The 26,688-nt window shown below is 40.7% G+C and overlaps 2 protein-coding genes across 5 annotated transcripts in view; one reads left to right on the top strand and one right to left on the bottom strand.

Moving 5' to 3' along the window:
- Window positions 1–2,652, top strand: part of FBXO11 (F-box protein 11) — an 89,199-nt gene extending 86,547 nt beyond the window's left edge. For all 3 annotated transcript variants that reach the window (XM_035321171.1, XM_035321172.1, XM_035321173.1), the window contains 3 exons: window positions 643–751; window positions 1,143–1,241; window positions 1,321–2,652. In XM_035321171.1, coding sequence (XP_035177062.1) covers window positions 643–751; window positions 1,143–1,241; window positions 1,321–1,450 — 338 coding nt within the window. In that variant the 3' untranslated portion in view covers window positions 1,451–2,652. The remainder of the gene's footprint in view (window positions 1–642; window positions 752–1,142; window positions 1,242–1,320) is intronic.
- Window positions 2,622–26,688, bottom strand: part of MSH6 (mutS homolog 6) — a 28,567-nt gene continuing 4,500 nt past the window's right edge. Inside the window, exons 1-10 of one of the 2 annotated variants that reach the window (XM_035321167.1) lie at window positions 15,619–15,897; window positions 15,012–15,214; window positions 12,665–12,837; window positions 8,991–11,535; window positions 7,406–7,671; window positions 6,688–6,805; window positions 4,485–4,574; window positions 3,714–3,868; window positions 3,325–3,524; window positions 2,622–2,791 (exon numbers count right to left, since the gene is read on the bottom strand). In XM_035321167.1, the coding sequence (XP_035177058.1) occupies window positions 2,710–2,791; window positions 3,325–3,524; window positions 3,714–3,868; window positions 4,485–4,574; window positions 6,688–6,805; window positions 7,406–7,671; window positions 8,991–11,535; window positions 12,665–12,837; window positions 15,012–15,214; window positions 15,619–15,830 (4,044 nt within the window). In that variant the 5' untranslated portion in view covers window positions 15,831–15,897 and the 3' untranslated portion in view covers window positions 2,622–2,709. Of the gene's footprint in view, window positions 2,792–3,324; window positions 3,525–3,713; window positions 3,869–4,484; window positions 4,575–6,687; window positions 6,806–7,405; window positions 7,672–8,990; window positions 11,536–12,664; window positions 12,838–15,011; window positions 15,249–15,618; window positions 15,898–26,688 lie in introns of those variants that run through there. The other variant, XM_035321168.1, reaches the window with a different exon arrangement.

Raw genomic sequence — 26,688 nt, 5'->3', positions numbered from 1 at the left:
CATGTATTTCTTTGTACCAACTCAAAACATAAGCTGTGGCTCCTGCCTCAGCTCCTGGGCTTACTGACGGCATCAGTCAATGCTGTGACGGAGCAGTCAGGTGTGCTTTGGGACTTGGTAGAAGATCTAGTATGTGAATAAATGAGGATAACCAAGTTCACTATGCATTGGACGCATCTTTTAAATGCTGGAGGTGGTCCTAATTTCAGGCCCAATTCCGGTTTTCTTTGTGTTGCAAGGGATGTAAGTCCTTATGGTTGACTAGAAGCTTTCAGACATTGGATTTTCAGACTTCTGAACAGAAAACTTAACCTAGTTTCTCTAACTGTTTTCAGAAGCCAGTTCACAAAGAGTATTTAAACAAAGGCTTATCAGATGGTTTATGCAAAGTGCATAGAGCAGCAGCATTTCTGGTCTGAGGACAGCACGGCACTGTCTGGGCACTTGTCTTGTCATCTGGAATTGAGTATTTGTTGTGCTTAAATGCCAAAACTAAAATGCAGGCACAACACAAACTGTTGCTAATTGTTTTAGCTCTTAAAAGGGTGGGCAAAAAACTAACATCTTTAATAATAATAATAAAAAGTAAATGTATTCATTGACTGAGGTGTAATTAGCTTTTTTTTTTTTTCCCCCCAACAGATAACAAAATAATGAACAATCAAGATGCCATAGAAAAAGCTGTCAGTAGAGGCCAGTGTTTATATAAGATATCAAGTTACACCAGCTATCCGATGCATGACTTCTACAGGTAACAATTTATTTTTAGTCACCTACAGTAAGGTTTTTCAAATAAACTCTCACACATTTTCTTTTAGCAAGGCCCCTAAAAATTGCTGTGTCAGTAACAGGTGTGTTTTCCCTCACCTGCAAGAGAAAAAAATCAATCAAGTTTCATTGCCTTTGATTTATTGTGAGCATGAGGGAAAGGTATGGTTACCATGAACATAAACCCTAAGGGATTAGTACATGGCAGAACTTTTTTCGAAACAAATGACCAAAAGTGTGCCATGAAATAAAAGTTCAAGTAAAATTTTCAAGACTTAGTCCTTAAGTACTGTTCTCCCCCCCCACTCTCCCCAACCATTTTTTCCAGCTCACCAGTTTTTGATTCATGTGCAATGTGATGTATTTTTCTTCAGATGTCATACCTGTAACACCACAGACCGTAATGCCATATGTGTGAACTGCATTAAGAAGTGCCATCAAGGACATGATGTAGAATTCATTAGGCATGATAGGTATGTTTCAAACAAGTACGTAAAGCAATTTTGGCAATGCAGGTGAACAGGAGAACTAAAGAGTTCTGTTTCTTTGTAGGTTTTTCTGTGACTGTGGTGCTGGAACACTGTCTAATCCCTGTACGCTTGCTGGAGAGCCTACTCATGACACAGATACACTATATGACTCTGCTCCACCTATAGAATCTAATACATTGCAGCACAACTGAATTCCTTTCAGAAAGAAAGTCCTGCCATTCTAATATCATAACTATTAAAACTTTTTTTTGGAGGAAGTTATACTTGCCCATTTCTGCAGAAAGAGACTGTATTAAAGCGGATGTGTGAGGTGTTGACACTATGGAGCTCAACCTACCAAAAAAGAAAGTGGCAATATGTTGACTCAGGATAACAGAACTGGGCGTTTTAGCATTACTGTGTAAACAAAGACTTTGAAGGGACAGAAGTGAAGAAAAATAAGCTGCAATTTTGTACAGATACCAACTTCTGAAAGCTGGTGTTTTTACAAGTAGCATTGAAACGCAGTCCAATTTGCAGTAGTACTATTCTGTAGACAAGCAGCATTCTTTGTTGCTGCCTTTATGGACATGGGTACCAATTGCTTTTGTAACATGGTAAAAAAATGTGAGCTAGCACTTCTGCATTTCTTTTGATTTTTTTTAACATTTATTCAGATTGAGAAATATGATTTTAATGCTTTAATCTCATGTAGTTTGTTTCTAATTTCAAGCAAAAAAAATCTTATTGTACTTGAATGTGTCCTGTTTTGTTAGCACACCTAGACTTGCTGTAACTGTACTCATGTCCCAGTATGTACGTTCTTTCTATGAAAGAGAAAACACTAATCTTAAATTATATCCAGCAATTTTTCTGGTGTCCTCTGAAGTTAGAATAATCTCCTTCCCTGCCCCAGCAATAGTCTGTACTCAAACCACCCTAACAAAAAAGCGAGTGTTTTAATGAGACTTCCTAGAATATAATGCACTATAAAACAAAGTACCCATGTAACTAAGTTTTGTGAGTGAAATTTTACTATGTTTTAAAGTACACAGTAGAAAGTCTCCTCAAAACAGTCTTGTATTTTACTCTGTTCATAGTTTTTTTTGAACAGTCTGGACATTACTTTACATAACCTGCTGGAAATCACAGCAATTTCCTGCTCTAATGAAGCTGAGACAAGTATATATACAGCCCTATACCGTTTCATAGCTTTTTTCCATTTATGTGTATTGGTGACAGTGGGTAATCAACAGCCTGAAAGTGTATGCATGTACCATAACATCTAGACTTAATATATTGTGGAGTACTCAATAACCATTATGTAGAGGGTAGGTAAGAATTAAAGGGTTTAATTTCCTAGGAAAGACAATGGAAAAATGGTCATTTTTAAAAAATAAAGTTTATTAGATCATAACCTTGTCTGATACCACCTTTTTGAGAAACTGCCAGCACAAAAGCATTTTTGTTCTTAAAGCTGATTGATCATAGTGATAAGTTTCTGAACTGCATTTGCATCACTTGTTCCATCATCTACCACCAGGCACAGATACCTAAAGAAAATAAGAAAGTCCTCGTTACTGAACACGGCCACCAAGGGGCAAGAATATAAGCTTCCTCTTACTTGCACAGCTTTAGAAGACACGCATGATTATTATTTTTTTTTCCTGTGGTATAAAGGCTGCTGTCAGCCTTCAGTGCCTTATTGCAGAGGCGCTGCAACTATGGTTCCTGCATGACTGATTTCCCCCAGTACCCACCCAGCAGCTGTCAGCAAGGACTTATTCATGCATTCCTTCAGTTCGACTCAGGTCACATCCAGCCTAGCACCTATGCAAATCAAGCTCTTAGCCCTGGAGACTAGCACATGACCCAGCCTCAAAATACTGCATTACTCATCATATCTGCTATCTCCCAGCCAGAGTTTCTTACATCCCTCCTCAATGCTTGCAAAGTACCTTTGACATTCATAAAGATAGTTTTTACTTCCCCCTCTGCTGAAGCAAAGCAGAAGCAGCTGCCCAAATTTTAAAATGTCTGCCTAGTAAGCAATGTACAACTTAAAAATGGAGAACCAAGGCCTTACCTAAACAGTCTCAGTGATATCGTTGTTTTTTCAAACTCTTTTGCTTTTCTGTGCCCCTTCTGAATAACTTCCTCTGGAATATTAGCAAGTCTTGCTGCATTGAAGCCATAGCTTTTTGGACACGCTCCTTCGATGAATTTATACAGGAATGTAATAGTTTCCTGGCTTGGATCTTCACTCTCATTTTCAACCATACATGCCTAGAAAGATTTTGTTACTACAAGTTAGTGTATGTAATACTTACAAGACTAATAAATGCATGAAACATCACTACCTGTTCTCAGGACACCTCTGTGACTCTGAGCAGATGACTGTAGAAAAGCACAAACAGCGTAAGATCTGCCAGCCACGAGGAAGATTTGTGTATCTCAGTTCATTACTATACTTACCATGTGGCCGAGCCGCACAGCAACACTCTGTGAATAATCCTCCACTAGGGAGTGGTAGTGTGTGGAGAATAGGGTTCGACACTTGATTTTCTCTGCGAGTTCCCTAACAACTGCACTTGCTATAGCTGTTCCATCAAAAGTAGCTGTGCCTCTACCTGGAGATGAAATTGAAAAGCTTTGGTATACTCAGGAACCGAAGTGGCAAAGTGAGTCATCCATAGTTTGCCTGCTATGGAACAGACCCCCTTAAGCATTAAGGCTGAGCAGTAAAAGCAAGGATGACATTCTAAAGAAAGTTTTCAAATGCAATTCATTGACAAACACTACAAACTGATCCATGGCAAACAGCATGATGGGGAAGAGAAACAAAACAGCATTGAGAAGTGAGAGCCATGGGCCGGGTGAGCTCACTGGAGCACATGCTCCATAATAATCACAATCTCTTCTGCACTGCAGAAAAAGACATTTCTGCTCTGAAACATACTGACTTGCTCAAGGTTTTCTGCAAGTATTCATGCAAAGGCAGGCAGGAAACCTCAACTAGAAATAGGCTAACAGGGACTGGAGGATAAGAGGTGGTGTGTTAGTGCCCAGGGCACCCAAGAAATTAATGTTTTTGAGAGACAATTACATAGATATTGACTAGTTAAAAATTAGTAGCATTATGATAAGAAGTATGTACTTGAGTTCTGATTTAGCCCAACAGCCTTACAGCTAGGCTTCACATCTTAGACAATTTCCTACCAATCTACTACAAAACAGACTAAATACCGAGTTCATCCACAAGAACAAGGGAGTGCTCTGTTGCATGCTGGAGAATGCTGGAAGTCTCGCTTAGTTCAACAAAGAAGGTACTTTCACCTTTAAAAGAAAGGATAACAAGAAAATCCATGAAGTCACTGAAGAGCTGAAAAACACAGCTAAAACCCTGTTCAACCTGCACTGGTATCTTAGTCAAGCTAAAATGAAACTTAGCAAACTAAACATTAAAACATAAAGCATTTTTTTCAGCATTAAAATGGTGGGGTGTCCATTTGCTGGAAAAAAAAAGGTTTTGGTGGCTAAACAATACAGGCACACCTCATCTGTCCAGTGTTAGCAGTAGTGGTCAGATATATTAGCTATATGAAAAAGGGCCACAAAGGAAACAAGACACGATTCCTTTGCTCCTTCTTAAGTAAAGGAGAGACAGGCCTGATGTACGTGTGACTTTTCAATGTGAAAAAGCAAGCAGGGAGCTTTAAAAAAGACTTAAGAAGCCAGGCTTATTGTTTTGGTTGGTGATGTCATAAGGTAATGAATTATTCAAGTAATAAAGGCCGTTCTCATATAAACAAACCTATCTGAAGTTACTAAAAATTTCACCACTGCTGAAAACTGAACATCTGACAGGAGCGTCAGCAAACCAAGTTACAATACTCATCCTGAAATGTGTGCGTGGTTTTTTTTCCCCTTAGCAGATCACAAACAGAAATACACGAGTATTCAGAGCCTTGCATGCCACACATCCATGAGTATAAAAATCCAGATTTACCAATTCTTTTTAGAGTTAATTTATTCCAAATAATAACATGCAGCAGTGCAATCACGAAATTGCAATTTCAGAGCAGACAAGTGCTTACTTCCTGTATTCATTTGGTTACAAGACTAAACACACCCCATGCTGCTGTGCCCCAGCACAAGTTTCTTATAGGCATTATTAAGCATTGTCCAGCAACCTTTATTTTCTGCATTTATGTAAAGAAATTTCCAGGTTTTCATATGGTTTTAAGAAGACTCATGAATAAGCATTTACCCACTTTGGAAAATAAAATCAGAGAATTACACAGGCAATTTTGAAACAACACTACTTGTAAGTCACTTCAGATAAATTCCATTGACATCTGCTATTAACTGACTGCCACGGAAAAAACCTTCACTGCGCTTTCATTTCTACGTAGTGTGGAAACAGATTTCAAAGGTAGCTCTGTTTGTGCAGCCTCATAAGGTGAAAAGTTAAAGTGTTTGTGCACATATTTGGAAGAGAAAAACATTGCTTGTAGTTGACAGAAAAAAAAAAAAAATAATGCTATGTTTTTCTGGACCACCTCAGTAAAGTTCTCTAGCTGCAAGGAAAAGTTGCCATTTGGGGAGGTACATTTTCTTTTTTTTTTTTATATTAAGATCTCAGATGGAATGATTCATTTCCAAGTTCCTTATGTGCAACAACACGTGCTTAAATTTTTGAAAAAAAAATAATTTGAATACTCTCATACTCACTGACCTACATCTTTCAGCACAAAGCTCACAGAAAAATTTGCACCTTAAATAAGTTGTGATACCACAGTTACTACCTGAAAAAAAAATAATAATTTTTCAAGCCCCATGACATTTGGCTTACCACCTCAGGCAGACTTTCCTATTCCAGTTGTTTTGTCATTCCCACTTCTGTCCTCCTCTCTATCAAAGAGGTTAAATATTCTAAGAACTGACAATTAATACTTCCAAAAAGGAAGCCTGCCTTCCTCCATCATGGGAAGAAATTGGATTTCAGATTAATTAACACATCCTGATTGAAACAAAGAACCCCTAGTCCTTGAGAGAAGATAGCAAAATAACTCCTGTACTGCAGACACCACTTTCCTGTTGCATAACATTTAGAAAAAGATGCCTATGTAAGTAATCAACTGTACAACGTCCCAGAAAATTTTCCTCAGATTTGCATCCAGACACAAGGTAGGCTTTTAATACTCAAGTCTATAACTTTAATTTTAATTGTCAAAAATAAGAGAGAAGAAGCATACCAACCAAATTAAGCATTCCTATAATTGAGCAATGGGAGACAAAGAATTAGTTGCCCAGCTCCCCATGGAAACACGAGAGACTATCCCTTTCCAACCTGCCACTCACTCAAAGCACAAAGAGAGTGTCCACACTTATTGAGAAACTCATTCTGTGGTAAAACCCCTTGGACAGTTGGATTGCAGAAACTCACCTGACATAATTCTGTCTGAGGCACCGAGTCTTGTAAATACTCTGTCAATTGGTGTAAGCCTGCAGACTTCAGCAGGTACGTAGCATCCCAGTTGAGCCATTATAACCAGGAGACCAGCCTGCAAAACAAACATTAAACCATTTTAATTTTAATTAAGTCTTTGGAGTTTCAGTTCCACACAGAGAACACGGGAATGAAACTGCATTTTCCCTGAAACAAATGCTACAACACACAAAACTTGCCACTGTTTTAAGACCTGCAGGTTGTAGCATCATCATCTCAACTAGGACTAAACGAACCTGAAAGCCTTCAAAACACAGGCTGTGATCAGCAACTGGTGTTTATAAAGCAAACTCCCTACTGCTTTCCCAGTTGCCTATGACCTCTATTTTAATCTTGGTCAATTTGAAGAAGTATCTTTGGCCAGATGATGCCAAGTCCTGGATAACACCACTTGAAAGAGATAAAAGAGGCTTTCACTTTTTCCAGCCATTTCTCACAGGACAAAGTCAGTATAAACAGCAGCTCTACCACCTAAGCATGGGCATTTTCAGCCAGAATTATGCTTTGCAGAGTATAATTGCTGTATTGTGCTGTAAACCCTGCAGACCACCACTGGGACCTCCTTTGGCTTTATGAATAAGTAAATCACGTAATTCCTTTACGCAAAACAGACAGGTACTCTGGAACATTCAGTTTTATGTAGACGGGCAATCACCTGTCTCATGAGTGTCGATTTGCCACCCATATTTGGGCCAGTTACTAATACACAGGAAGCTTCACTACCACTGTCTTCATCTTTGCTGCCTATCATGATGTCATTAGGAATAAAATCGTCCCCAAAGAAGGTTTTTGTAATGCATGGATGGCGTGAATTTTTAAGTTCCAGGAAGGGAGGAGCGCTATCCACAGGCAGTAGAATTACAGGTCGGCACAAAGGTCCATCACCATCTTGACTGTAGTTAGCAAGGGACATCAAGACATCTATAAGATTAAGAGAAATTCCAGTAAGTCATGCTTCATCTTTCTTTATCCATTCACTGGAGTGCATTTACTCATTGAACAGGATTTTGGAAACCTTTTTTTTTCCATTTTCCTGTTAAAGGAAACACCCAAAAAGTACTCCTGAAGAGCGATTAAAAGGTGGGATATTCACAAGGTCTTTCCTCACTCCTTCAAGATTTCTACTGGTGTCAGATTAAAAATACCCCTCTAGTTTTTAAGGTCTTTAACATTTGACTCATTTCACTTAACCTATTTTTATGTACATGTATAAATACTATTTTTCTAGCATTATTTTTTGATTTGGAACAAGGTACATGAGTAGGAAACCAACTTCCATGCCAGTAAGTAATTAAGAGCCATAATACTGCTTAAAACTTGTCAGAATCAATTATATAAAGATTAAAATTCTGATGGCCTAGCAGAAAGCAGCACAATCCCCCGCAATTAGCCTAGCTCTAAGGTTCCAAACACTGGCTACCTACAAAATAACAGCATTTTATGTGATTTTAGAGACTTTCTTCACACATATTACAACTTTTAAACAGGTGAGCCTGAAAGCTCAGTCTCCTTTGACTTTCAGTACTCGTGCTAGTGCCATAGTGTAGCTAACGTGACTGCTTCCCAGCTCTCCCAACCCACTCAGAACTGGTTCCTAGTCAGCTGTCCTCACTGTCTGCCTGTCCCCCTTTTCTGCTGCAGTGGCATCTGAGACTCTTTATTTTTCCCTAGAGACACCTTCTTAGGACTGGGAAGAGAATTCTAAGATAATACAGGGGGCTGTTCTACCCCAGACTTGAAGAATAGTTTGGGGAAGTCTTCCTACTGGACTACTTTTGGCAAGGTAATGAATACCACCACCTTTTATTTTATTTTTAAAGGCTGCTAATAAAGCAGTCTGCTTGGACAGTGACTACCAGGCTGGATTTTTGTACCTGCATCTGTCTCCATTTAATAGGAAGGCACTAATCAATACATAAGACTCCCGGATGCAGTGCGAGACCAATAATGCTACACTGAGCTGTGAGGAATGCTCGGCTGCACACCTACAATCACACAACCGGAATGAAGAAAGAGCTTGCACATGGCAAAACCCAGCAACCCATCTGTTCTGCCTTTACTGACAGGAAGGAAGCAAGTTTTAACTGTTACCTGTTAATGCTGTTACCACCACCACAGCTTTTAAACTACAAATTAAGGGCTGGCTACAGGCTGTTTTTTTGCTTATGCTGGACAGATTTCATCAGTTACTATGCAAGATTACTTTTGCTATATGATAAGATTAAAAGAAAGCCTCTTACCTAACACGGCGATGCATTCCACAGCTGCCTGCCAGTCCTTGCTGTTTTTATCAAAGTTGTAGAACAGGCGCCTCATACAGTCTTTCAGCGCCGCATCTCTTCGCTCCTCGGCATTAACCATGGCAGCCAGCATCTTCTCAATCTCTTTGGTCCAGTAACGTTTATACCCCTTCCTGGTTGACTTCAGCTCGTATTCTTCAGGTAAATTGCGCGATACCGCGCTTTCTGGTATTTCCATCTGGTACCGATTTTTGCCGGCCCCCCAGTACAGCACGGATTTGAAGCCAAGCAGCTTGCGTTGCTTATCTAGGTATGCGTGGAGATCTTCCTCAACAGCTTTAATATCCTGCAGTGCTTTGTCATAATCGGGGTCAAAGCCTGTCTTTGGAGTAATCACTCCTGTCTTTCGAGCCTGGTTGTGATCAAAAGCAGTATCCCACCTTTTAAGCTCCGCGCTCAAGTCTGGGAAGCGTCCGTCTGGATTTTTGGCTTTGCGGGTGACTAACTGCTTAAGTACTTTAGATTTGAAATCAGTGGCAGTTTCTTCCATGACATCGACAATTTCATTCATTACTTTAAACCCTTCCAGTGCAGACAAGAAGTCAGCAATTTTTTTCTTGCTGTATTTGATTTCTTCATAAAAGATGGCCCTGCTGTCAGGATGGTTCTGACTTTTCAGCGGTGATCCAATACTGTGAATCTTGCTGAGCAGCCTTTCCAGGTCAGGAAGCTTCTTCAGGTGCTCACTAACTTCAGACATTTTGTCTGGCACTGCCAGAAGGTCCTCAACAGCATCTAAGCGATCATTGATGGACTTCGGGTTACAGAGCGGAGCACAGAGCCACTGTTTCAGGAGCCGCTTCCCAAATGGCGTACAGCAGGAATCAATCCTTTCCAACAGAGTTCCTTCTGTGGTTCCGTTGGTTCCATTCCGCAGAACTTCCAAGTTCATTAGGGTGACTCCATCCAGCACCATCCGCCGGTCAGTTTTGGCAAAGAAGCTACTGGAACTCACAGTTTTTGCAGTGTCAATATCCACAGGGATGTACTCCTCAAAGTTTGCCAGTGATAGCAGCTCCTGGTCAATCAGACATTTTTTGAGATAGAAGACACATCCCCCAAGAGCTGATAAGGCTAATTCACTGTTTTCACCAGGAGTTAGCCCCAGCGAGTCAGTCTCCGAAGTCAGAGACTTGATCACGGAGGGCAGAGAACACCCATTTTCAGAGTTCTGTTTCTCCTTGAAATACTCTTCTTCAAGAAGAACTTTTAGTGTTTTAGATGCATTCCAGAACTGGGAGCCAGGGAGCAGCCCTTCCTGAATGCAACAAACAAGTGAGCCTTTCAGTATTTTCTGTGTGTCCACAGACAGGTTTCCCTTCTCAAACAGTACCTGCACAGGAGTGTAATGCGCTACCAGAGTCCTAAACCTCGAACAGTGCCGGTCGTCTGAGAACTGGCCTACATAAAATTTTCCAAGTGATGTGTCAACAAAGCAGACCCCATAAACACGCTGTCCAGAGGAGTCTTCTTTCTCCTTAACACACAGAAGGTATTTGTTATGGTTCTCCGACGGATCACAATCCAGAATGCTGTAGGTCTGAGTGCCTTTGGTAATGATTCTGCAGATTTCTCGACGTACGACCTTGTCAAATTTTGTTGGGTGGGCCATTGACTTGTAGCGTGCTTCCATCATTTCAGGAGTTTCTGTTTGCTCGACACGGGCTATCTTGTAGCCCTTCTGCACCAGAACGTCAGAGAACCTGCCAAACGCGGTTTCTGGAAAACCCGAATGGGCCCAAGAACCCTTCATAAATACCAGGCCCAACTCATTCACACCAGTGACTGCATCCATGTGATACAGCTCATAGAACTTTCCAACTTTGTAGCAAATCACTGCATCAAAGTTTTGACTTTTCAGCTGCCACCATCTCCGCATCCCTGGCGTACATTTGTTAAGATAGTCTTCAGGTACATACAGAGTACATGGGTCATAATCAGGGTCACCCTGTCGCCTCCTGTGTGCGTCTTTCCTCTTCCCTTCCTGAAGCCAGTCAAGTTTCTCATGTTCCCATACTGCAAAGCCGCCTGTTCCTCCACTGCAAGCATTTGCTTGAGATTCAAAGTTTTCAGGTGCTGCAAACGACGTCAGCTTGGACTTGGCCTCCAAGGAAACCGTTGCTGCTCTCTTGGGCACTTCAGAACGCCCATTTTCTAAGCTGCTCCTTTTAGAAGGCTTGCTCACGTCTCTTCTCTTTCGTTTAGAGGAGACTTTTATGGGACTTTCCGCAATGCTCTCTTCATCTGTCTCTGCCTCAGTAGATTCATTTTCATCTACCCCGCTGCTAGCTTCCTCGCTGCTAGCTGCTTCTTTCACGTCAGGCTTGAACTCCGCATCAGAACCGTCATAATCACTGTCAGAATCCAACACTCTTCTTCTTTTGGCTTTTGTGGCACTTCCCTTGCTCATTAACCGCTTGTTGCCCTTCACATCCTCCTCACTGTTCGGGTCATCGCTGTCACCTGATGCACTTTCACTTGATTGCTGTAAAATAATTTATTTAGCCTATTAAAAATCCTGGGTACAAAGTAAAATATCATAGCTGCAAAAAGAAGCTTGGCAATGCAGGATAATGCAGTAGCTATGATGCTTGAAGCAGAAGACGAGAGGCACAGCCAATTCAGTTTACCCTCATGGACTTTTTTTTTTTTCCTCTGGATAACGAACAGCTGCTGCCTGTGGCATAATTACTCTTCTTTGTATTCCTTACTGCTTCATAACATCACATAAGCAATCCAGGTTAAGAAGCCATTCTAATGGGATAAAAGGTGTATGGTATATGAAATTTAACACAAAGAAACATCACCATCAGCTAACGGTGGTGTGATTTTGTTCCTACTGACCTGACCTTTGTCAGAAATACAACTGGTAGAAAGAACAGACAGGTCACGTTGACAGAGAAGGTAGGGAAAACCACTACCACATCAGCACTTTCCTCATACCATTCCTTTCCAGAGAAGTTTGTTCCAATTCACGTGGCATTACTGAAATAGCATTTGAATCATTCATGATACAATGTGAACGCAACACAATAAAAGATCTCCTTGTAGCTACCCCACCACCAAACTGGCATTAACAGTATAAGAATTTGCATTTTGGTGCAGCTCCGCAAGGGCAGGCTCCAAAATCCAATTTAATGACTTAAAACAAGCACTCAAAAAGTTATGAATTTCTACATTATGGCAGATGAGAATTTCAGATTCAATTTATGGGAACTTGGAACATGAGGAGCAGAGAAAATAAGTAGAGATGCAGCAGACTAGAAGTATTTTGAGTTGGAAAGCGGGTAGGTAACCCGAGCTAACTTGGGAGAGATCAATGAGCAGAGATGATATACTTTAAAGAAGTTATGTAACTTATCTGAGGTTAGGGAACACTAAAGAAATATTAGACTTCTCTTTCCTACTACAAAAGGTGAGACACCAGCATATAACTTAACAGCACAAAGGCAGTGCACAAAAGACATTGGGGTACATATGCATGCATGATTAAAGAGCAGACAGTGATAACTAAGCTACGGAGTAGTAGGATATTCCTTGCTTAGCTCCAAGAGACAGTTTCTAAGATATAGTATTATTTCTGAAAACAATAGCAAGTAAGAAAAAAAAATTACCTCCATTTCCACCTCCTCCTCTTCAGTGTCTGAAGGCTCGCTGCATACTGCCAGCTCAAGTCGCTTAGTTTTATCTTTACTCATTGCGCTGTCGGCCAGCTCCATGGCTTTTTTAATCTCAGGTTTTGTACTATAGAACATACCTCCCTTCTGCGTCTCCCCATCTGATGAACCTACAAAACAGCAACGTGTCAGAAACTGAAGTTGATCTAGCATTTAACCGGTCCTTTAGTTAGCATCCATCCTTCAGTTTTTAATATATATAACGGTTTGAATATATTTAATATATAATATATACGTAATATGTTTTAGAGTATAACATATATTCTCTCTTTCTCTCACATCCCTTTAGCACCATGGTTCCTCTTTCTTTGTAGGAGGCAACTACCTACAAAGACAAAAACAAAGGCAGCCAACCTACAGACTTGTTTTTAGAAAGGAATCCCAGAGAAGCTGGGATTCATCTTAATGCCATGCTCATGAAATAAATTGGATATATAACATACTATGCACATTCAGCTTGGGGACAGAAAGAAAGAAGAGTATGCTATAGATGGGGAAGAATAATTTTTTTCTGCCTTGTAAGTTTAGCTGTCTGCATGAGACAACAGTACCTGCTTGAACAGGTCTTTGTACCTGTTCTTGTGAATCACTTCAAAGGCTGCTAGGAACTGAAGATTCAGCTCCAAGCTAGCTGGACTTGTACAAACACACTGCCTTTTGTCCACTGTTATCTCAAATATAAGCCAAATTATTTTTAGGAAGAAATCTGTTTATTTGAGCTCACAGCAGCTACGTATGGAGTTAAAAGTAGCTCCTCCTACAGCACATATGCAACACGCAAACAAACTGGATCTTAGTTTTTGTTTAGCAAATGCAGCAAGAAAATCTAAAAATATTTTGCATTCAATAATGACAACTGAACAGTGACAGGAGCAAATCTCATCATATAATTTAACCGCATACTCAAGTCTGCAACACCCTCATATTCATTTAACCAATCTGTACATAAAACACTATTTCCTGCAAGTCCAACCGTTAAAAAGCCTAGCCCTGTGGTGTCTATACTTATTCACAGTTGCAAGCAATAAAACAGTAAGACATTTTTCCACTTTCTTAACCAAAAAGACTCCAGCACTCTTACATAGTTTAAAATGGAGCTTATCTTAATTTAAAAAAGAAGCATACATTTTAAGTATTTTACTTTGTTCTGTATTAGCCACCTTTCTTGTAGGCACACCAGCATCTCTGTGCTCGGGCATTTGCATGTATCTTATTTTTCTGTTGATAATCAGCTCAATTCTCCACACCTGTATTTGCTTCTAAGTGTAACTGTAAGCTGTTAAAAATATACTTGATTCTTTTGGAGTACCTTCAGATGCCTACAGTAACAGCAGTACCATTTTAATTTAAAAATAATTATGGTTTAATTGCAATACACTTCAGTGTAAACAAAAGATGACTACATGATCACACAAGATATAATTGGCTTTTAAAAATGAAGAAACCTTTTGAAATCTAAAGTGTTTCATTGACAAAATAATCAATTCGTACAGTCTACCAAAAATACTGTATTACACCCAAAGTACTTGTTTGGCCTACACAACGACAACTAACAGCAACGTGGTATGACAGTTTACAGCAAATGATTTAGTTTTCAGCCACAGTAACATTATAAGTCATTATATAACAATCGTAATTACTAAGATCAGATTTATTATGCAAAATTCTGCTTAAACTCTTGATTACGTATGACATTACACCCGTTGGCTAAGTCATTTCTTCAAGACAACATGTGCCAATCCTGCTCTGTAGCTACCAGCACCACCCCAGCACTTGGAATTCTCAAGTTAACATTTTAACAAACCTGTACTTCAAGGCCTACACCACAAAAGAAGTAATTTTAGCTGCCTGACCTACATCTTGTGCCTGATCTTTCCATTCTGATCAAGCTGCAATTCCCAAATATCTGCTTAAAATCTAGGTTTGACAGTCCTAACATTTTTCAGGACTTCTGGGATTTATCTTTGATATTCTTTATATGCATGGGAGAAGAAAAAAAAAAAAAAGCTATGACATAAGCAAACTTCAAGTTTGCATTGTCATCGAACAAACAAGAGAGCATAGTGTTCTACATTTAAAGAACTGTATAACCATAAACACACCTGAAACCCGCAGATTTGTTTTCTCTAAACTTACAAAGCCCAGAACATGCTTTAGCACTCAATGCTAATCTTGGTTTTGCTACTCATTTTCCATGGGGAATATTATACCCTATATCGCACACCTATTCTTCCAAAACAAGGGGCATCTCTTCATTTCCAGAATGTCTGCTTACATCTCTTACCTTTATATGGCCTCAGGTATTTAAGGCTGACCCAGCCCCTGGTGGGACTGTCATCAAAGAACTGCACGTGGATGCGGGTGGCTTTCCCCTTCCCTCTGACGATGGTTCCTTCGGTCGGGTGGTTGTAGATGAGGCACGGCCACCAAGGGTAACCTTCCATCTTGGCCCACACTATGTCACCGGGAGAATAATCACAGGAGACGCTACGAAGACAACAGGCACAGGACTTAATGAGCACTGAACGTTTTAGACAGCTCTCTTCAGGAAGGTAGCTGCACGTAGCTCCTGAGCAACTGCAGGTCTTGCAAAGCTCCGGAGCAGCGTGACCTGCTTTATACGGCCCTTTTACGACAACACCCGTGCTTCCCCTTAAACTATTTTTCTGCTTTGCAGACTTCTGCCTTTTTTTGTTGTTGTTGCTTTTCTGATGCGGTTCCCGTTCGCTCTCCCCAGGGCCCCACAGCGAGCAGATCCCAGCCAGCACCTGAGGCACCGGCGGTGCTGGCACCAAGCAGGCCGGGCCCCAGCAGCGCCCCCAGCCCCTTCCCGGCCCCTCCGGGCCCCGAGGGCGGCCCCACCCGACCCCTCCGGCCCCGTCCCCGCTCACCCCGCGGCCGCCCCGTGCCGCCGCCCCTTCTCGGCCGCTTCGCCGCACGGGGCCGCGGGGCTCGGGGGCACGGCGGCGGCGGCGGCCTGGCGGCCATCCTGCTCCCGCGCAGCGCGGCGCCGCGTCTCCGCGCCGCCCGGTGACGGTGTCGCTGCTGGAGGCGCCGCCCGCGCCCTGGGGAAGAAGCTGAGCAGGGTGCTCTGTCGCGACATGGTCGGTCGGGAAGCGCCGCTCGCCGACAGCGCGCCAACAGCGCCCGCGCGCGCCAAGACGGCCGCCGCGCGCCCCGCCCCCCCGCGCAGGCTCCGCCCCCCCAATCCCGCGCTCGGCACCGGCCGCAGAGGGCGGGAGCCGCCATTTTGGGGGCCTTGCGGCCTGGTGCGGCCTGGTGTGACCGGGCATTGCTTCAGGGCAAGGTGGGGTTTGTCTTTAAACCCTACTCCTTGCTTAGAGCAGAGTCAAGCAGTCAGCGAGACTGTGGCGATTGCTGGGACTGATGTACAGTTGGGAGGATCCTTGCCACAAAATAAACAACCACACACACATATATGTATACACATTGCAGGGAAATGGAAGCTGTGCACCTGCAGTGGGGATTTTCTTCCAGCCTTTGCTGCAGAGGACAAGAGCGGTAATGCTGTGGGAAGGATGCTGGCTGTGGCCAGAGCAGAAGCTTGGTCAGCCGCCAGCCCTGCTGCCCCGCTGCAAGATCACAGAACCACAGAACCACAGAATCATTAAAGTCGTAAAACACCTCCCAGATCATCTGGTCCAACCATCCCCCTACCACCAATGTCACCCCCAAAGCCATGTCCCTAAGCACCACGTCCAACCTTTCCTTAAACACCCCCAGGGACGGTGACTCCACCACCTCCGTGGGTAACCCTTCCCAACGCCTGACTGCTCTTCCTGAGAAGAAATGTCTCCTCATTTAAGACGGTACTTCTCAGATGCGTTTACAATCAGAAAACTGGCAGATGGGCAGTACGGCAAAGTAAAAGTACTTCAAAAGTAAAAGTACTTCAAAAGTTAGAGCATCAGGTGCTGTCAGTGGAGATGGAGTTATCTGATTATTTTTTACAGCTTGAGTTTTGTTTTTTTTTTTTGTTTGTTTGTTTGTTTGTTTTTGAATCTTAATTCATTTCCTCTAGGTGCCCTATTAAGTCTTCAGGGGAAAGCTTGTACCTATGTAGCTTGATCATTCATATAATACATAGCCTGCGATCTCTGCAAAAGTAATTGGATCTTTTCTCTCTGGTGCTCTTCCCATGTGTTTTATTTTTTTTTCATGTTCAGTGGTGAGACTGTGTCCCTTAAAAGCAAATTTTTGATGTGTTAGAATGTGTCATATGTCATCTTAAATGCTGTGCTTAGTCTATAATACTACAGAGCAAAATAAGAAGTTATTTTTCTCTGCATAAATTCAGAAGAAAAAAAAAAGTCACTGAATGTCTTTTAGATTATCTCTTTCTTTCTCTCAAATTGCCGCTTAGGACTGCAAAACAAAATGTCTTCTGTTCAGCACAGCTGTAGCCCTCAAAAAATGTCTCAGGTGGGCTACCACCGAGAGCAAACTTTGGAACTGCAAGGTATGGACCTGACCACAAGAGGGCGGGCAAACCCAAGCAATACCAAAGTGTTTTAAAAGCATACTCATTCCAAAGGAATCATCTCTGTTTAATTTCAGTGCATAATTTCCATCTAATGTATGATGTATTGCCCCCGAAACAGTCTGATGTGTCCTCAGCTACACACATCTCAGACTTCAGTAGAAAGACATTTAGCTTCCTGAGAAGAACACCCTGCGAGATTCCAAAGTGTGCAGACCATGAAGAACTTCGAAGTGTAATGTGCTCCAGTATTACCTGCAGTATACTGGCAGGTTACCCAGAACCATGTCCAGACAGCTTTTGAATATCTCCATCAGGGAGACTCCAGAGCCTCTCTGGGCAACCTGTGCCAGTGCTTGTTCACCAACACAGTACAGAAGTTCTTCCTGATTTCAGAGGAAACCTCCTGTGTTTCAGTTTGTGTCCACTGCCTCCTGTTCCCTGTAAAGAGCCAGACTCTGTCCTCTTTGCACGCTCCCTTCAGGTCTTAGTATTCAAACCAGCACTAATAAGTTCCCCCCAAGCCTTCCCTTCCCTAGGCTAAACAGTGCTAGCTCTCTCAGCCTTTCTTCATATGTGAGATGCTCCAGTTCAAGGACGACGTGGTCCAGAAGCTTGAACAAGGGGCCTGGAGTGTGCAACTTTGAGAAAATCAGTACTTGGGGTTGCAGCTTTTTAACTTGTCCCATAGGGCGATACAATTTCTCTGTGTCTGTGATGTCCCAGTGTCTGGATCTGGGCATTCCTGCACTTATGATGATGATCACTTAAGAAACACCCCATTGGAAATATATCCAAGTCCTTATTGTAGAAATTCTGGATCCGATGTCAGGTACCCTCCCTAAAGCAGGGTAGCTCTGCACTTTGATACCACAGAAGGTACTCATGACACGTTACATTCATGAGTTCCTTAACACTGTTCAAGCACATTCACAGCTACCCAGTTGGTGCAAGACTTGAGAGACTAGCAGAGGCATGTATCAGTGTACCAGTGGCTTTGAGGTTCAGGAAGTCCCTCAAGGTCTTTCATTTCAGCGTGTGTGCATGTGTGTGTATTTTATATAGATAATTTTATAGTCTTGCAAATAGCACCTTTCTTGGACGTAGCCTGGGTTATACAATCCATTGTTGATGCTAGTGGATTTGGACAGATTCAGCAGACTCGTTGTTCAGAGCTTATCAGTTTTTGTGGATTCAGCAGGAATGCTAGTCTCCGGAGCTTATCAGTTCGTGGGAGACTTTCACATGCTATCACTTGGCACATACTTTCCCTCTCTTCAGCTTGCTGTTTTCTAGTACCTATTTCTCCATCCACACATATGTCTGTAGAGCTATTCATGCAAATGAACACAGAGGGGGCTTTTGTGACAGGGTTTTCACTTTCCCTCTAGTATGATATGTAATTCTACTGCCTACCAGTCTCAGCAGTGTAGGGTCTAGAGTAATTAATACATGAATCTTCAAAGTTTTTTGGTAGGAAGCTTTGAAAGGTAAGTGATATTACTGAAAACTTACTATAAGCATCTCTCTGTGTCCTTTCTCCTTTTTTTTTTTTTATCATTATATTGATCATTTTTTATCATTATTTCTCTTTTGCAGAGAAAACCATTGGGAATTGTTAAATTGCTGTAGCATAGACTTTACACCAAGCTCAGCTTAATATAAAAAAGTGCTCTATTTATTCTGATTCTTTTCCTCCCTCTCCCCCTGCCAGTGCATGCACAAATACACCCACACTGCCTTCAACAGTATTTTTTATCTCCCTAAGTAATTCTGAACAATTTCCATTCTAGGTGCATTGGAAAAGACAAGGATTTGGCTTTTTTTCAAGATAGTATCTCAGAATTTTTGAAACTGAAGCAACTTTGAAGAACACACCTTGGTTTACCAAATTATACGGCACCTTATTGGCATCTGATACAGGAAAGGGAACTGGACTGCTGATCATGTTAATGGTGGAGTAGGATCCCTGAGCTAGCTTGCTCAGTGACTGCTATGCTTAGGCTTCATCCTAGAGTTTGGAATTATTCATTTCTCTTTTGCTAGATGCTGTAATAAGCAAATGCTTACCAGGTGATTTTGAAATCTTTCTGGGAAAATGAAATGGCATAAATCAAGAAGGAAACCTAGAACACCAACCACAACACACTAGCAAAACAAAATAAAGATAACGTTTGGTTGTTTATTTTCTGTAGTGTTTGCTATCTCCACTATTATTCAGAAAAATAAAAAATAAAAAAGATAGAAAGGAAGAGTCATTCCTGAGGTGACGGATCACACAGTTCTGGAAGTTGCCAGGCACAGCCAAGAGCAAATCAGGCTTGGGGAGAAGAGCGAGGGTACTCCTGGCAGAGGCCCTGCCCTTGCTGACCTGGATGCAGACCTACAGCATCTGAATGGGGTGGGCAAAGCAGGGTACTGATAACCACAGCACCAACCCTTAAAAAAAAAAAAAAAAAAAAAAAAAAAGAAGGGAGTGGATCAGGCCCAGGGTCAACTAGCATCACTCAGGCAGGGACTGGATGCCCAGGGCCAAGCTGACCTGAAGCCCCTGACCCATGGACAGGGCCATAGGCCTCTGGTGCCCTCAGGAGGATGAAGGCAAGGTACTGCAAGGTACTGATGTTTCACAACATCCTGTGTATCATGTATGCTATTTTTATAGAACTTTAAAAAAAAAAAAAAAAAAAAAAAGGAAAAGAAACTATTTTTTAAAAACTGCTTTTTATACAGGCTGCTGCAAACACCTAGTGATTCTATCAAAATCAAGTAAAATAACTGGCATGCAAATAGCTTAATGGGAAGTAGGAAGAAGAATCCACTGCTTCACTTGATTAACGCATGTCCTTTCTCTGAGGATAATTTAAACTGCTTTTACACCCATAGAGGTGAGATGATCAGACGTAACCTTAAAGCAGTGCTAAATGCTTTATGAGCCTTACCTTGGTGACAAAGTGTGCTGGACCAACCTAATAACAGTGAGCTGTTGTTACATGGTGAGGTGGAACAATTTACAGAAATCATTTCATCATGCTAATATAGACATGATTGAAGACAATGTTGACCTTGCTAAAAAATTGACCCCAATAGTAGAATTCCAGCATGAGATGTCTGTGTGTTATGTGAACTGTAAATAAGGTAACCAAGGGAAGGCTAAGGGTTAAAACAAATATGACCATGGCAAAATGTTAATGAGGACTGATGTCACTCTGACATAAATAAAATTCATCTGGTAGAATGGTAAGAGTCAGATACCCTAATATACATATTTTGTGCAGGCTGGGAAAAATGACTGTATAAAGGGTTCTTAAAAGGTTTAAAGGGTATTTATCCTCTGTTCTGCTTTCTACATATTAGTTTCCTCCTCAACGTCCAGCATACTTAAAGGGCTAAGTAAGAGTATGAAAATAAATCACAGACTAGTGTTCATTAACTAGCTTATTGTTCTGTAGCCAGGCTGAGAAACCACCATGCTTTTTTGCATCTGCAGACATGCAGCTTCCTTGTACCAGTTTTATAAGAGCTTGTTTAGCAGCAAGGTATGTGTGATTATTTACGGTCCCTTGAATTTCACAGTCTGTTGCTAAAACCATTTTACTATTTTCCTTAAATGACGAAGCAGTGAAAACAAGAGACGAAACTGTAAGATTTCTGAATAAATGACATTTTAAGATATTTTGTTTGCATTATGCCTTCATTTAGATATAGGTTTGAAGCAAGATCAGAGCTGCTGGAATAGTCTAAATGTAACCCATGAAACCAACCAAAAACTTGAACAGACTGCGTCTCCAGTTCAGATCTGTTTCTGATGTGATATACTATAGAACCTGTATAATAAAAAATGTGGAAAAGAAAAAAAAAAAAAGTAAAAGAAGCTGGAAACAAAAGAGAAACGGGCCATGTCTGAAGATGATTGAACCATCAAGAACAGTCTTCTGCTAATTTCTTTGGGTTCAAGATGTTCCTGGTTTTTAAAATTGCAGTGGCCACTCAGTTATCTTGCTTCATGCCATCTGTCTTATTGTGTGTCTATTAATAATATGAACACCTAAGTTTTTTGATGATATAGCTTAACAATTTCAAGTTACAAATAATAAATGTCTAAATCTAAAACCAAGCAAACAACTAAACCAAAACAAAAAAACAGCGATCAAACAGCCTAACCTGGGTAGCACAGGGCATTGGATTTCCCTGAATCAATCCCTGTTTAAATCAGACATGTGGAAAATAGCTTTGATGTAAAGATTTGCAAAGACGGATCATGACAATGGTCTGTTAATTAAGTAGCATGACATCTCTACAGCAGTCAAGCAGGGAATATAGGTCTTAGCTAGATGGATAGGTTTAAGCAAGTTCCATTTTCTTCCTTGACTTTAAATTTGATAAATGCCTTCCAGAATTTGTTTATTTGTTGAATGTCAGGAGGCATAGATCAAGACAAGGATGAGGTGACATGGATTGAGGTGATCTGTTCTGCAATGACACGTGCATTGTGTTTCACAGTGTTCTGTGTTTCCATGTTTGTGTTCTGTAGGCACTGGCATTTTCACAGATGTGACACTGAGCAGTTGGGAGGTTAGACTGGTTGCATGGCAAGTCTTCTATCAGTGCTGCCTGAACCTCAGAAGTCAAAGTTTATAGCTGTGACACTCATTCATGCATAATTTAAGGTGTAATCTCTATCACTAAATTTGATTTTTCCTCAAGGTTACCAGGAGACAAGGCCTCATTTTACACACTACCCTTTCATTGCTATTTTTTCTTTGTCTTGCTTCACATATAATGGTCTTCCATTTGGCACGTTCTCTATTCTTCATAGTTTCAGGAAGGCAACTTCAGCATGGAGGACTCCCACAACATTGCTTACCTTGTCTATTACCACGTGTCTTGAATATCCTGTATCAATAATAATACAGAGCAGCTGTTTACTAATAGAATTACACCTAAATAAATTTGTCTTGTCTTAGAGCATCTACCTCCTCCCACATTCTTCCTTAAATCTTAATGGAGGATCTCAGAGAAAGTCCTGCTTCATAGTTAAACTAGCTCATCCAATTGATGCACTTTTTAAACACATTTATTTCTCTATGAATGGAAAACATGCTTTATTAGTTTGAAACACTTTTTAATTGGAAAAATGGTTCAATATCTTAATTATATTCTGTTCATTTTCTGGGTAAAGTTTATATTCACTGTCTTTTTTCTCTTCCCTCAAGTGTTAGCTTACTCACCTCTTAGCCAATTACAGCTGGGCAGCACTTGCCACAGAGATTCATAATTTTAGAAGAAACTCATGGAAACAGATGGCCCCAAGTTTTTTTTCCTTTTTTTTTTTTTTTTTTTCCTTTTTTTTTTGGTGAGGACTGCTGAACTCCTTTAGCATCTAATTTAAGAAATCTGTAAGCTGACAGCAGGATACGACTTGTGCTATATTGGCATTCTCAGACATTAAAAAAAATAACAAGTTTTTCAAATGTAATGAACTTTTAAATTTGCCTGGTGATTTTTGAAGCTCCAGGTGGCCTAATTTCCAAATGATTCTCTGGAAAGATAAAAGCTAAGCACATGCCTTCCTTTCTAATAAAAGCTTAAATTTTCATGTAATGCTGGAGATTTGGAAATGGGTTTCATGGAAGGTATCATGTATTGTGAGTTTTACAGAACAAATAAACTGAAACACGGAACTTGCAATTGTGCAGATAATGGTACTCAACAGGGCAGTTCTGCACCCTCACTAGAGTGCATCTGGCACATGTGGCCATGCGTACCGACCGTTATGCACATGCACACAAACTCACGGTGTCCAACTCAGAAAGTTGTCTTTCCAGAAGTGATCATCTTTCCAGTAGTAAGTGGAGGATTGTCCATTTTCATTAACTGTCCACGGAGGAGAAGAAAGCATCTATCAGTAGGTGGGGAGAGGCTAAGGCGACAGCTTTACATCTTTATTGGATCTTGCTGGAGTGACTGAAGGTGACACAAATGCTGAAGATGACACAGTGGGTGACAACAGCAATCTATCAGCTGGACATTGCCTTCCTCATCTGCCTCAGGCTGAGCAAAAGCTTCAAGCAAAAGCTTCAGTGCCACTTAATTTCACTGCAAAGTTAGACATGAACTCATATCACAGGCATTCACTGACGTTGCAAAGATACCAGTAGCACTTTGCACAGCATATTCTGTTAACTCTGCTGCTGGCAGACCAGGGGTGAAGTGACCCCCTGCACAAGCACCATAGTGAATCCAGATGGCTACAAAATAGCTGTGTTTACACTGATTTCAAAGAAGTCTGCCTATAATAACTGCTAACTGCCATTCAAGCAATTTCTCCATCAGTTCTGAATGTAGTCCTGAGTCATCAGTAATTTGTTTCTGCTTGATTAACTGAAAAGCACACCAGCTTGGTGTAGCCCAGGGATGACAGGTCACACTGTTGTCAAACCACACAGACCGGTTGCACGTAGAAACACAGATCTGTTCCTTGGTCCACAGCATATTTCCTCCCATGCTTCTGTGGATGGTAGAAGGTGGTTAGCTTTTATTATTATTATTATTATTATTATTATTATTATTATTATTCATGATGTGGGTGCACTGTATTATCTGCAGCATCGAGAAGCTGAAGCAGCTTCTTTTGGGGCTGTCAGAACAAAGAAGTTTGCCTTATAAAGAAGTGGTGAAACAAACAAGATAGAAAATGAAAAATTAGCCTAAAACAATGAGGCAACAGGAGAGGATAAGGATAAGGGGCATGGGAGAGGAAAAGAAAAGTGGTTGAAAAAGGAGGCAAGAAATCAATGGGAGCAGGAGGAAAAGGAACCTAAAGAAAGGTGGGAGCAAAAAAGGTCTGCAGCTGGACAGCATCTGGAGCCCTTCTGAGGGAACACCCCACGTCTCACAGCCTCACCAGCACCTCTATTAAGAGGAGCTGTAAGTCTCCAACTGCATCTGAACCCCCTTGGGTGGAATGCTTTGCCTTTCTGCCAGCTCTGCTACCTGAAATGAAGTACATCTCCATGACTTCAGCAAGTCATAAAGCTGTTCCTTACTGAGAAAGATTTATTGGCATAATATTTGGGGTTGGATTGTTTTTATTTAAAAGGACTGTTTCTCTTTTTTTGGTAAGCCAGAGAACGTGGCAGGGACCAGCACCACCACCTAGCATGCTGCAGTAGAGGGAGCCACGTAATCACCTTCCTCCTCACTTAACATGTCTCAAGGAAGTCAACGCTCACTTACTCACTTCTGCCTGTCTGCTGCAGTTACCAAAGCACTAATTACAAGAGTATGTAATGTGCTTTATATTGGCCTCAGGATAGTGATGTTTATTTGTCTGTTTGCTTGTTTAATCTCTTATCTTTCATTAAGATGATGCTCTGCTTGCTAGGACACGGGATACCTCCATGTGCTTCACGCAGTAAGATAAAATGAAATAAATAACCTAATTAGAGAAATAGTTTCTGATGACACTGGTATCATTTTAAAGTTGTTACTATCTTTATGTTGTACTTCTTTTACAATAAATTACTGTTAGAAAGCCATTACAACTTTGAGATCCTTTTCTATAGGAAAAAAAAAAAATAAATCTAATAATTCTAACAAAATTCTATAAATTATTCTTTCTTATACCCTCCTACATGATGTTTTGAGACTACAGGACTACAGAATCTGTCTAGCCCGATTTCTTACTACTCGGCTTCTCCCAGAGCAGCTGATATGTTAAAACAAAATAACATGTAATAGTGTAGATTTCACAACCTTTGAGATCATTTGTATAACTGTACAAAGCTCTAATACAAGATCATTTCTTAGGAAAAATCCAAGTTTACACAGTATCGTAAAGCAATAAGCTGGTTTTTCTCCTTGTTACAGTTGGTAGCATTTTTTAATCCTGCCAGTATGTACAGTTAGTAGTGAGTTTTTAGTAAATGTTTTTCATTTTTGCCATGCTGAAACTGCCTTCTTCTTGGCCTACATATTTTGACACTCTTAGCTTTTTGTCCCTCTTTCCCTAGTGTTATTGCTCTTGGTGAGATGCAGCCCAGTTCATATTTGTACTGTTCAATCTCTCTCTAAAACTGTGTGTTAAATAATAGTTCCCCTGCCAACAACAACAACAACAACAACAAAATAGTTTTGTAAAGAAAAAGTTGGATGATTATTCATTCTGAAGTATAGAGGAAGGTAACAGGAAAGAAATGAAGTTAGGAGAAATTCTCTTTGACTGATGAATGATTTGTCTTAGGTTTGCTAAGTAGTACATGAACATTGCATAGGCAGTATTAAATTCTTAAGAGTACATCACTGCCATGTAAATTTCCTTGAGGCATGTGGTTAGATCACTAAGTATTTGCATTTGTCTTTTGAAAGAGTGATTCATACATAGCTGATCATGATTTCATATCAGATTTATACCCTGTGCAGCCCCCCCTTCTCCCTGATGTTTTGGTCATAATCTTCTTACTAAGAGGTTGTAAGTAGAAGTTATCCAAAGATGAATGCGATGTGAGGCATATTCAGAAATAACACTCTAGCCCTTATAGATATAACGACAGCAAAAGAGGTCTCACACAACACAGTTCTGCTTTTAAGAAGATCGATATCTAAAAGAGGATTACTGCAAATTGCCAGGTTAGATTCTAGTTTACACCAGTTTAATAGTATGGAAACAGCATGACGGATATGTCAGTAAGTAAGTGAGAAAAAAACAGTTTGAAAGTCTTATTTTATGTAGTTTAGAGAGGAAAAAGTGTGAAATACTCTCAAAAGACTTATCTGCGTATTTGATTCATTCTCTGTGCATTAATTACAATATTCTACTTTCATACGCAGTCAAGTAATGGGATACATGATACTGTAGTATATGCATTTTTGTTTAAAGTTGCAAATGAAGAGATTCAAATATAAAAGTAGCCAAAGCTTTCCATGCAAATAAATCATTTGCTGATAATGCAATTCGGAATCAACTGGAACTCCCTGCAAATTCATACATGAATTTAATCAGTAAGTTTCAGCCTCAAATATAGAAAAATCCCCTGATGTGTGAAACTGATTGCTTTAATGTAATATTTCATAAAGACATGTACCTTTTTTCATATTAAAATAAAGTCATATTTCAAAATCAAGTTAACTATTTAAGATGGTGTGAAATTATATGAAAATCTAATGAAATAATAATATTGAATTTCAAAGCTGTTCAGTTTGACCTAACAATCATTATTTACTTTCTATTCTGATCACGATGAAACCACAAACTTTTATTTTGGGTAGGACTAAAACAATTAGCCTTGAAAAATCAAGTATTTTTACTTCCTGCAGAGAAGGACTTGGGGGTGCTGGTGGACAAAAAGCTCGACACGAGCCAGCAGTGTGTGCTTGCAGCCCCAAAGGCCAGCTGCGTCCTGGGCTGCATCACCAGAGGAGTGGAAGGGGAGTGGAAAGGCTGCGACCTTATTGCAGC

This window comes from Oxyura jamaicensis, chromosome 3, assembly GCF_011077185.1.
Source record: "Oxyura jamaicensis isolate SHBP4307 breed ruddy duck chromosome 3, BPBGC_Ojam_1.0, whole genome shotgun sequence".
Taxonomy (NCBI): Eukaryota; Metazoa; Chordata; class Aves; order Anseriformes; family Anatidae; genus Oxyura; species Oxyura jamaicensis.
This window is presented reverse-complemented; position numbering and strand designations above follow the sequence as displayed.